Below are 15,966 nucleotides of genomic sequence, written 5' to 3'. Positions count from 1 at the left end.
GACCGATATATCCCATTTTCAATACCAACCATCCTGCAAGTAATAAACTCTTATGTACCAAATATTGACTTTCTATCCTTAAAATTGCGAGCTGTATCTTGATTTCAACAGACAGACGGACGGACGGACAGACAGAGGGAGAGACGGACATGGTTAAATCTACATAGAATTTTATGCTGATCAATAATATATATACTTTATAGGGTCTCCGACGAATATTTCGATGTGTTACAAACGGAATTTTCGTTGATTCAGAATGTCAGAATATAGTATAGGGTAACTTCCTGGCGTTTAGGTAAACTTTAGAGATTGGATGAATTCTAGGACCAATAGTAACATTTTATGGCGAACAAATTTCTAGAATATTTTGGTTTGATCCGATCACATTTTATAGGAAATTTTAAAGATTTGTGGAAAAAAGGACCAAAAAGAGCCTTTTTGACTCGCACCAGGGTTAATTTTTTAAGAAAAATATTCTTCGTATTCTTGTCAGTAAAGTTTCCAAGGACACCATATACTTAAAGTGCAAGGATTCCAAGTAATCTTAACTCAAATATTTCCAAAACTGTAGAAATGTTAGAGCTTGCACCCCTATTTTAGTTTCTTGGTTTTTTGGCAACATTGATACCAATATTTCCATGGTATGTAATGCAAATAGAGATTTTATTTCTTTGGTGACTTATAGTGAAATTTAGCGGAAAAATTTTTGTTTTTTACGCCGTTCTTCTAAAAAGATGTTTTGCATTACAATTTTGCTAAAGCTCGCATGAATTACGACCTTAACCCTAAAATGTGCTTTTGATTTTGCATATTTCTGGAGTTTAGGTAAGATATAGCGTTCCGGTGTATTTTAGGACCTATAATAAAAATTGATGGTGAACAAATTTGTAGAATATTTTGATCTGATACGATCACATTTTATAGGAGAAGGGACCAAACAGACCCCTTTAGTGACCGTCTGAGGGTTAAAAAATATGAATACTGAAACCATCGACCCGAAAAACATAAGAACCCAAGGTTAGGTCAAAATCCATTCAGTTTTAGAGTTTTGGCCAGGTTTTTCGTAAAATTGGACACTGTGCAGTGTCCGTCCCCCTTATGGGTGTTATATCAAAACATGGACCTTTTTCGCTATGATAGTAAATGCGACTTGTATTTTGATTACAAAAATATATGGATAGACAAACGGAGACGTATAAATCAATTCAGAAAGTTATTCTATGTACATATATCCCTACATACAAATGCACAGAGAAATAGGGGTATTATTTCACAGTGTGGTGTAGGGTATAAAAACGTTAATTTATATTGTTATTCCTATATTGACAACACTGATGACATGTGATTCAATGATCAGATAACACTTCTCTCAAAGCTGCGGTCTCAACTTAAAGGCAGATTCATTTAACCATACTTAAATTGTTCGAAATCTCAGCTAAAACAGTCTGCCGCAGATCACCAACACAAAAGGTTGACTACGGAAGCTAAGCGTGCGGTTGATTGGTACATCGTCTGTGTGCAAACAAACAAACAAGTGCCGTCTTCTTTGACACTCAAACACTCGGAAAAACCATAGCGCTGATAGTAAAACAAATCTTTTGTTGATAATAGCTTGATTTGAAATCGCGGTTCAGGGCAACAAGGGTCAAAGACATTGTCTTTTAGACGATTGTGAAGTGAGATAAGCCATTAGAAATAGTAAACAGTGAAAGAAAATCCACAAGAAAGACATAAAGACATGACGCGCTTTGCATTCGATTTGCCCACACGGTCAGTGGCATTTTTATGGCCTCTAATCTTTATCGCCGGTTTCCATTTAAGTCTTAACAGCGTTCATGCACAACGTAAGTATGCTAAGGCATTGGTACATTTAATATGCCGCAAAACAATGACAACAGACAAAAGTAAACCAAAATGTTATAAAGTATTAATTAAAATCATTTAAAAAGAAAAGAAATTCTCGTTTTTGTTTCATTGCTTCAATGATTCATCATTTTGTAAAGCAGTTTGATTAATTTTTTACGTCGAATTAACAACATTAACTTGTGGGAATTAACGACGCTAATAAAAGCAGCTACTGATGTAGCTGTGACGCCAATAGCTAACTTGTTTTGTTGTTAACCATCAACTGTGAGAGAGAGTAAACAAATCAGCGAATCAGTTTTTTTAATATGTAGTACGTACGGTCAGAAGCAAAGATGTTTCATTGCAAAAAATCACCAAACGATTTCATTGAATAATCAAATTATCAAAAAAAACGAAACAAGTTTTAAAAAATATGTGATATGTATTTCAAGTGCACAAAAACTCGTTATAAAAATAAGCTTCTAATTCACATGACCCAAAATAGAAAAAGAAACCCCGTACATGCGGGCATCGAATAATAAAATATTAGGAAACAAACAAAGTTTCCTAAATTCATTGCCACTTTCAGCAATTTTAGAAAGAAAGCTAACTTAAACAAAACTTTTCGTAATCAAAAGGAATATTTCAGTTCAGTTTTAATAAAATAATAGAAAATTGAAAATAGTTATTCAGGCACTGCACAACACAACTCTTTTAGAAAAGCGTTTCATTTCCTTAATCTGTTTTATTTTTATAATTTATTTTATAATTTTATTTTTATAATTTATTTAGCAATGCTTCTGCATGGGCAGAAATTATGTTTGACACTGAAAGGGTTAAGAGTACGTGATGAGACCAAATAGTTATACTTTTTTCTATTGAAAATAAACTCTATTTTTACGAAAGTCACTTAAAATTCGAAGGGCTCTATGTCTCACAAAACTTAAATTATTATATATCTCGTCCCAATACCGTTAGCTTTCCATCTTGTAAAATGTATAATTAAATTAAATAAATTCATAAACAAAATTAACAACCTTTTAAAATATGCATTTAAATTCACATTCACATCTTATTCACCACGTACACCTGTTGCCGGTCTTTTAGTCGATGACCGTCACTGGTTATGGTGCAGTCAGCCAATTCTGTTCAGGTGTATTTACCACCACTAAGTATTTTAACAATGAGTCTCTTTCTCCCATGGTATCGTAGTTATCACCATTAAATGAATTAAGTCAAATTATGTTTCCCATTCTGTGGACAAACTGTGGTGTTAATAGAATTCTATGGCACTTACATTCATTTTTTATGGGTCACGTAGACGTTTGTTGAACACAGCACAGCTGTTCTGGATCGTTGTATAAAAAATGTGAATGAATTTCAAAGACATCATGAAAGAAATTGAACGTGCTGGTTTTTTAAGTAGCTGCTACAATTAACACATTATTTTACAAAGAATTTGATATGGTATGAATTTTCAATTTAAATCGAAAGTTTATTTACAAATAAAATGTTTTAATTTTGTTGTAGAAACAAGTAAAAAAGTACAAGCCGGTTTACTGACTGCTGTATACCCTCAGCCAAGTAATGTTGTCCAGATAGAAACGGCATTTTTAACTAATATTTAAAATTTAAATTAATATTTTTCGGTTTTGATTTTATCAATTGTTAACCCCAAGGCTAGTTACAGAATTCCGACCTGATTTTTAGCTTTTATATTCGTAATTAATCATATTGGACATGTGAACTTGCATTGTAATCAGCGCTTCAAGCTCTAAGAACGGCTTTAAGTTCGGCCGAGCCGAACTTGTTATTCCCTCCACCAGGAATGGTATTAAAGTAAAATGGAACAATTAGTTTCCTTCCGTTTATGAAAAAGAGCTAATACCAAATTTCAAAAATTTCGGTAAAACAATATCGCTAACATTCAAAATACGGAAATTCGGGAGGTACCGTTCTATGGGGGCTATATCAAAACGTCGATCTATACCGACAAATTTCTGGCGTATGGGAGTTATAGAAAGACGTGGACCTATACTGATAATTCTTTTCTGGAACATTTTATAACCCCATGAAAGACTAAATACCAAATTTCTGCCATTTCGGTGGGATATTAACGTCTTTTGGGGCTATATCAAAACGTCGATCTATACTAGGCCTGCTCATACAACTACAAACATATTTTGTTATTGTGTTGATTTTGAAACACAAAAATTTTTATAGTTTCCCAACATACCATTCAGTCGGATTTTATAAAATTTACGAAAAACAATTCGTATAAATACATTTTACAATTCCACGGATAAGCAAATAATTAGCATACACATTCATTATTTTCAAGAGAATCAAGTTTCATTTATTCTTCAGTGGCTACACAAGAATTTATAATTCAAATATGATGTTTTATTCGAGTAATGTTGGTTTCAAGGGCGTAGCCAGGATCAAAATTAGGTGGGGGCAACTTTTGTTTTTTTGATGATGAGTATAGTTGTTACATACAAAATTTTAAAACCTTTATTTAGGTACTTACCTAATGAAAAAGAAGTAAAAACGTACACCATGAAATATTCTGAACTAATATGGAATAATTAGTTTTCTTTCCGTTACGGAAGTAACAATGCCCATAATTTTAGGTGAATTTTCTTGGCCACTGCGTCAATTACCTATCACGTAAACAAATCCGGTCAGCTAAAATGTTGTACAATACTTAAAACTGGGCGGCATCGTTGTTTAAGGGCTACACCAAACGTGGACCTATGCCCACAAATATTGTCGGAGAAATCTTTTCGTCACTACGAACCCGTATTGCTAAATTGCACCCAATTTAAATAGAAAATTTAAATAAAAAGTAAGAAAGTCAGTCAGCTGTGCTGACAGAGGGTATATCTCCTCTATATATATAATTGTTCCACAAACATCCCATACGGGACAAGGGAGACTTCTCTCATATCAATGAGTGCACCCCGATTCATATTAGCTCAATGAAATGGGACCTACTGTTTATCGCCGAGTCCGAACGGCGTGTCTTAAGACACCACTTTGTAGAGAAGTTTTACATGGCTGAAATACTCAGGAAATGTCGCCAACATTATATAATTATATATAACTAGCGGACCCGGTGAACTTCGTCTCGCTATTAAGGAATAAAATTTCATACAAAAACTCAATTTTCGATTTTTCCAATTTTCCGACTTTTCCAGAGAGATTTTCCAAAATTTTCTTCCGTAAAGACCTTCTCCTCGAAAATACGAATAACTGACAAAAAATTTTATAGAAATCGGCCTAGCCGTTCTCATTTTATGAATTACTATACATTTTTTACACCATTTTTATATATATAGATATAATTGTTCCACAAACATCCCAGATGGGACAAGGGAGACTTCTCTCATATCAATGAGTGCACGCCGATTCATATTGGCTCAATGATATGGGACCTACTTTTTATTGCCGAGTCCGAACGGCGTGTCTTACGACACCACTTGCAGAAAAGTTTTTCATGGCTTAAATACTCAGGAAATGTCGCCAGCATTACTGAGGGGGAATTTTGCCACCGTTGAAAGTTTGATGTTGCTTGGCCTGGGATTCGAACCGAAGACCTTCTGAGTGCAAGGCGGACGTGCTAACCATTGCACCACGGTGGCACCCAAAGAAATTTTGACGTTTTTCATAATTATTTTGAAAATGTTCCATCTTATCAGCATCCGAAGCACTCGATTGTATCCGTCGAGGTTCTCTGTGTCATATTCTATTTTATTGTGAAGAAATATGACATAACTGCGCGACTCCTATTGATATTCCGAGGTGTTTCAAATGTCTGTCAATTTAAACCCTTTAACGCTGTTGTTTCGGTGTCCGCGGAATAATTTATAGATTTTCTTTTGTGAAAAATGACTAGAAAGCCTTTCTTTATCTTTAATATTTCAAAAATTCGCGAAAATAAAATGACTGTTCTATCCTGATGACCAAAAATAAATGCCTATTTTTCATAGTACTATCGAAAAATTGATCAGAAAATCATTTCGCCGAGAGCTACAAACATATTTTTTCTGTGTTTGATAAGGAACATCATAGACTTTAAATCCCCACAAGATAAAAAACGCAGATTAATTCGTTTTGGGATAAATAAGCTAACATAAACAAAAATTTAGGTGTTCTATTCTACTGACGTGGAGTGTATGTGGAATCTGTACCGTTGAGCTATACTAAATCATTGACATTGATTTTTAGTAAGCAATGTTCTGATTCACAGAGAACTCGAAATTAAATTAAGTTGAACTAAGTATATTGAGAGTTATCTTGTATACTAGCTAATTTAGAATGTCTCTGCAGGGTTTTTTGGTGCTTTTGGGTCATTATCTCAAGAAGTAAGGACTTAATCCGGAAAAAAGTTTACCAATGTAAAAGGGACCGTTTTCACCTTCTGAAAAAAAATCAAATAGATCCCTGACGAATCATCAAACTACACTTTTCCCAAATTTGGAATGGGAGGTACCCGACGGACGGGATTGATATTGTCCATTTTCCAAATTTTGGACCAAATCGATTACTCCATTTTAGAGAATATATTCCGAAGCACATACTCTTGTTGTTCGAGCATAGTGCGGTGCGCCTTAACTAACTTTAAATGAAAGGTTCTTACACCTGGGAAGTTTTTGCGGAGTTCGAAACTACAATGTTCATAGATGAGAAAAATAAAAAAACAAAAAAATCGACAGAGGGTCAAAGTTCACAATTTTAGGTTTATCTTAGGTTTTCAGGATTTTGTTTGGAAACGCAAATCCTATCGAACTGGGACTAAAGAAAATTTTATAGAGGACTTTCTCTGCCACAACATTTTCTTTAGAGCCATTTCGATAGGACTTGCTGCGTCCAAGCAAAATCCTGAAAACCTAAGATAAACCTAAAATTGTGAACTTTGACGGCGATTTATTTAAAGCGATTTTTTTGTTTTTGGATTTTTCTCATCTATGAACATTGCTGTTTTAGAATCCGTAAAAACTTCCCAGTACAGCTTTGGTACAGGCACATCCTCCTGTAGAGACCAGCAAGGTAATTTGGTAACTGATACAGATAGTGTACTCAGGATATGGAAAGAACATTTTTCAAATCTGTTGGTATCCAATAGCAGCGAAGACGACGAAGATACCACAGTCCCAATCCCAGAAGATGGTATTGAATGTATACCGCCCAGCCAAGATGAGGTAAAGACAGCAATAAATCGGCTGAAGAATAATAAGGCAGCAGGGGCCGATGGCTTACCAGCCGAGCTGTTCAAAACCGGAGGCGACACGCTGATAAGGTGTATTCATCAGCTAGTTAGCACCATCTGGCAGGAAGAACGAGTACCCGACGATTGGAACCTGAGTATCCTGTGCCCCGTCCACAAGAAGGGAGATAAGACTGTATGCTCTAACTATAGGGGCATAAGTCTACTCCCTATTGCCTACAAGATCGTGTCAGGGATATTGTGCGAACGACTAAAGCCTATGGTCAACGAGATAATTGGACCATACCAATGCGGCTTTAGACCTGGCAAGTCCACCATTGACCAGATATTTACCCTGCGGCAAATCCTGGAGAAGACCCAAGAGATGCAGATCGACACCTACCACCTTTTTGTCGATTATAAAGCAGCCTTCGACAGCCCGCTGCGTTCCAAGGTATTCCAAGCCATGTCTGAATTTGGTATCCCCGCAAAGCTCATCCGGCTTTGTAAAATGACTTTAACTGACACGAGGTCCTCAGTTAAAATAGGAAAGAACCTCTCCGAAGAGTTTGGTACCAAAAGAGGTTTCAGACAAGGAGACAGCCTTTCGTGTGACCTATTCAACATCCTGCTAGAAAAGGTTATACGAGAGGCAAACGTCAAAAGAAGTGACACAATTTACACCAATAGTCACATGTTACTTGCTTATGCTGATGATATAGACATCATGGGCCGATCAGTAAAAGAAGTAACTGATACCTTTATAAAGGTCGAAGGAGAATCTGCTAAGGTGGGTCTGGCGGTAAACGGTGAGAAGACCAAGTTGATGGTGCCGACGCGCAATGCGTCCATTGAGATCGGACCAACTGTTGAAGTTGGTTCCTATAATTTTGAGGTAGTAAAAGACTTCGTATACCTCGGCACCTCCGTAAACACAACAAACGACATCAGTTGTGAAATAAAAAGAAGAATTGTATTGGCCAACAGATGCTACTTTGGTTTAAGTAAGCAGTTTAAAAACAAAGCCACATCTCGTCAAACAAAAATAACGCTATACAAAACACTGATACTACCCGTGCTGATGTATGGCTCCGAAGCCTGGGTACTTGCGCAAGCAGACATGGCAGTGCTTGGTGTGTTTGAGAGAAAAATTCTTCGAAAGATCTACGGACCAATCTGCGTTGACGGTGAATATCGACGTCGCATGAACCACGAGCTGTATCTGCTATACAACGACATCAATATAGGTAAACGTATCGAGATGCAGCGATTGCGTTGGCTAGGCCATATTATAAGAATGAGCAATGATGAACCCGCTAAAAAGGCGTATGAATACATGTCACATGGCGGTGCACGCAGAATTGGCAGGCCAAGGAATAAATGGCGCAAACAAATGGATGATGAGATGGAAAGGCGCGGTATTCCAGAGTGCAAAGCAACAAATAGAGAGGAATGGAGATCTCTTCTTAGTTCGGCCTATAGAACAAATGTTCTGTAATGGGCCAGCTAAGTAAGTAAGTAAGTAAAAACTTCCCAGTTGTAAGCGGTTTCCATTCAAATTTAGTTAAGGGGCACCGTACTTGACATTGTTTTATATGGAGGCGATACATACTCTCAAACGGATCAACCGATTCGGTCAAAAATGTTGCTTTCTTAATATTTTGTCCAAACTTAGTTTAAGTTCGAAGATAAACCATATCGGTCCACTCCTTCAGCTACCTCCCCCATACACGTTAAAAACTTTTCGCTAAAATGACTCGCACCACAACTCTGGTCTATGCTTTGCACATCGTAATATTTTGACCAGACATAGATTGTCCAAACATACTTTAAAGAATTTCATTATTAAACCAAAATATCAACATTTTGACATCACAAATGATTAAGAGGTGGACCGACATGGTCCTCTTCGAACGTAAACTAAGTTTTGACCGATATAATAAAACTTCTATACCAAATTATAATGCTCTATGGTAAAGAATTAAAGCTGTATTTTGGTTTCGAAAGACTGACATGACTATATGGTCTCAGAATTTTATCCTGATCAAAGATATGTATACTTTATAGGGTTCCAAATAAGGATTTCAAGGCGTTACAAACGGAAAAACAAACTTAATATACCCTCGATACTATGTGGCGGGTATAAAAATTGTATATCTCATCTATTTTTCAACCGAATTAATTGGCTTTTCCAATTTTCGAAAGCTTACTTACAAATAATATATTAAATATAAAAGAAGAAATAAATTAACCGCTTTTAAAAAATTATAGCCTATTCGGAAGATATTAGTCGCCCATTTGCCGTTATAAAATAAAAAATAGTACATCAGAACACCTGAAAAATGTTTTTCAACTTTTGTATCACATTATAATTTTCGAAAACTGAAGGCTCTAGGGGAGCAGCTGCCCCCGCATGTTGTTGTTGTAGCAGCATATAATGCTGGGTTGGCAGCCGCTGGCCGAAACACTTTTGGTTTCGGGTCAATCCGGTACGTAAGACCCCGCTGCCGTGGGATTGCGGCAGCTGCCCCCGCATGCCCATAGCTGGCTACGCCCATGGTTGGTTTGTTGGGTTGTCTAGTTTAAGGGGAAAAATGTGTGTATTGAAAATTTTCATTTCAAAGACAAAAGCTCTCTTTTTCAATTGTGTGAGTGAGCAAATTAACACACACCGACATTAGAAGTGCGCCCTTTGAGCAACCTTGATCTATACTGACAAATTTCTGGGGTATGGGAGTTATAGTAAGACGTGGGCCTATACTGATAATTCTATTCTGGAACAGTTTATATCCCCATGAAAGACTAAATAACATATTTCAGTCATTTCGGTGGGATATTAACGTCACATCCTTCACAATTATGAAAATCGGGAGGTACCGTTCTATGGGGGCTATATCGAAACGTGGACCTATACCGACGAAATTCAGTCGAAAAGGGTTTTACTTCCAACGTAAAGTAAATGCCAAGTCTCAGTCATTTCTGTTTGTTGTTGTGGTCACAACCCTGAAAAAAGGAAAATCAGGAGATACCGTTCTATGGGGCTATATGAAGGCGTGGACCTATACCGACAAATTCCTGGGAGAAAGTTCTACGCCCCTAACGAAGGCTAAGTACCTAATTTCAGCCATTTTAGTGGATTATTGTTGCCACAACCTTCAAAATACTGAAAATCAGGAGGTACCGTTCAATGGGGGCTATATGAAGGCGTGTACCGACAAATTTCTGGAGAAATGTTTTATACCACCAATGAAGTCTAAGCACAAAATTTCAGCCATTTTGGTGGATTATTGTGGCCACAACCTTCAAAATACCGAAAATCGGGAGGTACCGTTTTAAGGGGGCTATATGGAGGCGTGGACTTGTACCGACAAATTTCTGGGGGGAAGTTTCGTACCACCAACGAAGAATAAATACCAAATTTCAGCCATTTCGGAGTAATATTGAGACCACAACCTTCAAATTACCGAAAATCGGTAGGTACCGTTCTATGGGAGATATATGAAGGCGTGGACCCATACCAACAAAATTCTGGGGGATAGTTTTATACCACCAACGAACACTTAATACCAAATTTCAGCCAATTCGGTGTGATAATGAAGCTAAAATCTTCAAAATTCCGAAAATCGGGTGGTACCGTTCTATGGGAGCTATATCAAAACGTGGACCGATGTAGCCCATTTGCAATACCAAACATTCTAGGAGTAATAGAAACTTCTGTACCAAATTTCAAAGCTCTAACTTAAAAATTTCGAGCTGTACATTTCTGGGGGAAGTTTCGTACCCCCACGAAGAACAAATATAAAATTTCAGCCATTTCGGAGTAATATTGAAACCACAACCTTCAAAATACCGAAAGTGGGGAGGTACCGTTCTATGGGAGCTATATGAAGGCGTGGACCCATACCAACGAAATTCTGGGGGAAAGTTTTATACCACCAACGAACACTTAATACCAAATTTCAGCTATTTCGGTGTGATAATGAAGCTAAAACCTTCAAAATACCGAAAATCGTACCACCGGATTCCCGTTCTATGGGGGCTATATCAAACGTGGACCGATGTAGCCCATTTGCAATACCAAACATCCTAGGAGTAATAGAAACTTCTATACCAAATTTCAAATCTTGATTTCAACAGACGGATGGACGGACAGTCGGACATGGTTATATCGACTTAGAATTTTACCCTTATCAAAAATATATATACTTTATAGGGTCTCCGATGAATATTTCGATGTGTTACAAACGGAATGACAATCAATCAATGATCAATCGATTTGGTCCATTATTTGGCCTTCGTCATATTTTGTCCGAACTTAGTTTCAGTCCGAAGATGGACAATACCGGTCCACAACTTCCGGTACTTCCACCTAATATTTAAAAAATGTCTCTAAAATGGTATACACGATAGGTCTTGGGCAACCAACTTGGTCAAAACTTTGGATCTCCTAATATTTTGTCAAAATTTAGTTTACCTTCTAAATTGACCACATCGGTCCTTTCCGTAGGGTACCTCACAAAAGTTATACGATGACCAAGTGAAATACTAGTTGACGTGATATGCATCGAAAGGTTAGGACTCTTGAAATAAGATCCACATCCATAATGGACTATGCCGGTCCATTCCTTTAAGTACGCACGGTGCGCCTTAACTAATTTTAAATGGAAGGTGCTTACACCTGGGAAGTTTTTGCAGATTCTGAAACTACAATGCTCATAAATGAGAAATATTAAGAAACAAAAAAATCGCCGGAGGGATTTTCAAATAAATCGCGATTTAAGTTCACATTTTCAGGGGTTCTTTAGGTTTTTACGATTTTGCTTCGAAACCGCAAGTCCTATGTAAATGGGCCTAAAAAAAGAAAAAAAAAAAGATCCATAAGATTGATCTGTATAATATTTACGTAGGTTTTACCGTTTTTGAGATATATAAGTTCAAATTGAGACAATGCACTCACTGTGTCGCATCCTTATAAAACAATGTCATTACTGCAATTTCTCAAATTAATCTTATACATATATCTTGAAAATAGTACAACCTAGGAAAAAATGAATCATCCTATCTTGTAGAGAATTTTCACAGCTTCAACATTTTCTTTAGTCCCATTTTGATATGACTTTCAAAGCAAAATCATTTTGATACGACTTGCGGTTTCCATGCAAAATCGTGAAAACCTAAAGAAAACCTAAAATTGTGAATTTTAATCGCGATTTATTTAAGAATCCCTCCGACGATTTTTTTCTGTTTTTTTCTTATCTATGAACATTGTTGTTTCAGAATCCGCGAAATCTTCCCATGTGTAAGGGGGTTTCTTCAAAATTTAGTTAAGGCGCACTGAGCATAATATTGTTTTATAAGGAGGCGATACAGTCAGTGCATTGTCTCAATTTGAACATCTATATCGCAAAAACGGTAAAACCTACGAAAATATCATAAAGACCAATCTTATGGAGAATTTTCACGGCTACAACATTTTCTTTAGGCCCATACACACAGGACTCATGGTTTCCAAGCAAAATCGTGAAAACCTAAAGAACCCCTGAAAATGTGAACTTAAATCGCGATTTATTTGAAAATCCATCCGGCGATTTTTTTTTGTTTCTTGATATTTCACATCTATGAGCATTGTAGTTTCAGAATCTGCAAAAACTTCCCAGGTGTAAACACCGTGTACGTTCTCTTGAACTTTAATCCTAATCCAAATTTTTGTCGGCAAGTTAATATGTCCAAAAAGGGCCACCAAATTCTGAAAAGACCCTAAATACATTCGATCTGTCCGTAGCTGAATGTTTTAATTCACATAGGCTGAGGGTATATCTCTGTCGATAAAGCCGACTGATACTTTTTTACTTACTGCTTTTGAGAGTACGTCTAGGAAAAATATTAGGATTAGAGGAAGCAATAATTTTCCTAGACGCTTAGCGATGATTGTTGTCTTCAAAGTTACCATGCCAAATGCCACAAACTCAACAAGAAGCGTTTTAAACCAGTCACATCGTAATGTATTACACAAAGCAAAAAAATACCCCCACTTGCTTATCCTGTATCATGAAACTGATAAAAAAACTGTTAACTCTAGTCATTTGCATTCCATCAGAATAAATTGTTAATATTTTACATTTTGTTGCATGCGTCAGCGTAAACTACAAAATAAACGTGTTTACAGTTGATACAACCGTTGCCGTCGATGTCTATCCGTTGTTTTGTTAAACAAACAGAATGGCAGCGGAATCAACAAGCATGTCATATTTATCAAAATAAAATAAAAAACAGAAGCAATTAATTATTGTTGCCTCTATAACAAAAACATACATATTTCACATTTATAGCGTATTAATAACAAGTTTTATATGCAGTCTATAATTTTGTTGGTGTTGTTATTTTTGTTTTTGTTTTTTTTTACACAGAAAGCTGCAGCAATCCAAATGGAAAACCCGGCGAATGTATTTCAATTTATGACTGCAGCAGTTTGGTGAATTCATTAAAGAATTTAAGCAGAAGTGCCCAACAAACAAAATTCATACAGGAATCTCAGTGTGGCTTTAGCTCCCCACCCTTTGTCTGTTGTACATCGGAAATTGATTATGCAGACAACGGTGATGAGCTGCTGCCGGTAGGAACACAGTGTGGCCCTCAGTCGATTGGTAATAAGATTTACAATGGCAATGATACCAACATTGATGAATATCCATGGATGGCATTACTTGAATATAGAACCAGTAAGTAGAACCACAAAAACAAAATTATTACTTTATTCAAGGACATCTCATGTGACGTTAATCCCTTTTTTTGGTTATTATTTATTTCCTGTCATCGTCATTGTTTTGCTATTTCCAAAGAAAAGGGAGGTCTGATATTGAATTGTGGCGGAAGTCTAATCAACAAACGTTATGTTATCACTGCAGCCCATTGTGTAAAAGGTGAAATTGAAACCGAAGTTGGTCCCTTGTAAGTCTGTTTTGCTTTCGCGTTCGTTTTTTCTTATTATTTATTCTTTTTCCTATTCATAAAATGTCCAATATAGAACCCGCATCCGTTTGGGTGAATACAACATAAATGAGGAAATCGATTGTATTGCCGATGATTGCAATAAAAAAGTTGTTGAAGTTGGCTATGAAAAAGTGATACCACATCCCGAATATGATCCCCGCAATAGTAACAATCATCACGACATTGCTCTTATACGATTGGCACAAGAAATTGAATACTCCGATTTTATACGCCCTGTTTGTTTGCCATTAGAAAACACCAGAGGAGCACCCATCAATCCAGGTGACCTTCTCATAGTAGCCGGTTGGGGTAGAACATTAGAAGGTGAGATGATGAAATTTTATTACATGTGACAATGTAATGTAATAACGCCGCTCTGTGATTTATTTTTCAGCTCGCCAATCGAATGTCAAAAAACAATTGGCCATACCGGTAACCGACCACAATGCCTGTGTCAAAAAATACGCCACAAAGAAGGTACATCTTATCACTTCTCAATTGTGTGCTGGTGGAGAATTTGCGAAGGACAGTTGCGATGGTGATTCTGGTGGCCCGCTAATGCGCCAATCACACATGAAACGTTGGTTTTTGGAGGGTATAGTTTCATTCGGTAATCGTTGTGGTCTCGAAGGCTGGCCTGCTGTCTATACACGTGTTACCGACTACATACCATGGATAAAGCAAACAGTTAAGCCTTAAATGAGTTCATATAAATTTAAGGTTTATATGGTTGTTGTTTTATAATAAAAAGAAAATTAAAAAAATTCAATAGATTTGAAATTAAATACAAGTAAAAAAGTATCAGTCGGCTTTGCCGACAGAGATATGCCCTTAAACCATGTTTATATTATAGTCTTTTGCAGGGTTAACCTTCTTTATGAGGATTTGTTTGACGTATATGTAATGGAATTGACATTTAAAACCCAATGGGTTTGTTCAATCCGGTTATATATAAACGTACTATTAGCCTTTTTGAATTAAAACATTTCTTTTTCAAAAAACATTTAGGGGGTTTTCAGAATTTTAGGCGTATGAACTTGCCGACAAAAATATAGATTTGGAGTAAAGCTCAAAAGTTTTGCGGGGGAGGTACCTAAAGGTATGGACCGACATAGTCCATTTTTGAAGTGGGTCTTATTTTGGAAGACATTCCTCTCTATAAATATAGCACTTTCGGTAAAAATTTCCAAAGGATCCATGAACAGACCCTTAAACAAAAATGTTGATCATTTGTGTGGATGGTACTCCAAGCAGTGGATCGATGGGTTTCAGTTTTGAACATAAACTAAGTTTGGACACAATATTTCTAGATCCAAAGTTTGGACCAGCCATTACACTTGTTGGGCGTAGGGGTTTTTCGGGTCATTTTCTCAAGAAGTGTCGACTTGCCACTCAAAAAAATTGCACCATTGCAAGAAAAATCAGAGAGGAGGTCCAAAACGGCATTTTCCGAAATTTTGTGTGGGAGATACCAGAACGGGTTGACATGTATAGTCCATATTACAACCTGATCTATGTCTCATAGAAATATCACGGTGTGCAAAGAATGGACCAAATCGGTTACTGCCTTCGAGAGTTACCGTGCACACCACTTTAGCGAAAATCTTGAACTGTAGTGGGGGAAGTACCCAAAGTAGTGTACCGATATGGCCCATTATAGAACATGATTTAAGTGTGCACAAAATATTATAATTGTTCCACAAACAGATGGGCCAAGGGAGGCTTCTCTTATATCAATGAATGCACCCCGTTTCATATTAGCTGTTTATTGCCGAGTCCGAACGGCTTGTACTAAGACACCACTTGTAGAGAAGTTTTACATGGCTGAAATACTCAGAATTTTGCCACCGTTGAAAATTTGATGTTGTCTGTCAAGGCGGGTGTGCATATAACTGCACCACGGTGGCACCCAACACAAAATA

At 36.8% G+C, this 15,966-nt stretch overlaps 1 protein-coding gene and 1 long non-coding RNA gene across 2 annotated transcripts in view; one reads left to right on the top strand and one right to left on the bottom strand.

The window, feature by feature from the left end:
- The window catches only part of LOC141390329 (uncharacterized), a 170,789-nt gene that overhangs the window by 57,913 nt on the left and 96,910 nt on the right, over window positions 1-15,966 (bottom strand). The window lies entirely within an intron of this gene.
- Window positions 1,369-14,880, top strand: Sp7 (Serine protease 7). The gene is made up of 5 exons (XM_073963888.1): window positions 1,369-1,844; window positions 13,462-13,773; window positions 13,894-14,002; window positions 14,079-14,368; window positions 14,439-14,880. The coding sequence occupies exons 1-5, from the start codon at window positions 1,739-1,741 to the stop codon at window positions 14,741-14,743; spliced, it is 1,122 nt and encodes a 373-aa protein (XP_073819989.1). The 5' UTR covers window positions 1,369-1,738; the 3' UTR covers window positions 14,744-14,880.

This window comes from Musca autumnalis, unplaced genomic scaffold (genome assembly GCF_047663935.1).
Source record: "Musca autumnalis isolate F117 unplaced genomic scaffold, ASM4766393v1 scaffold_1, whole genome shotgun sequence".
NCBI lineage: Eukaryota > Metazoa > Arthropoda > Insecta > Diptera > Muscidae > Musca > Musca autumnalis.
The sequence above is the reverse complement of the archived record's forward strand: the minus strand, read 5'-3'. Positions and strand labels throughout refer to the sequence as shown.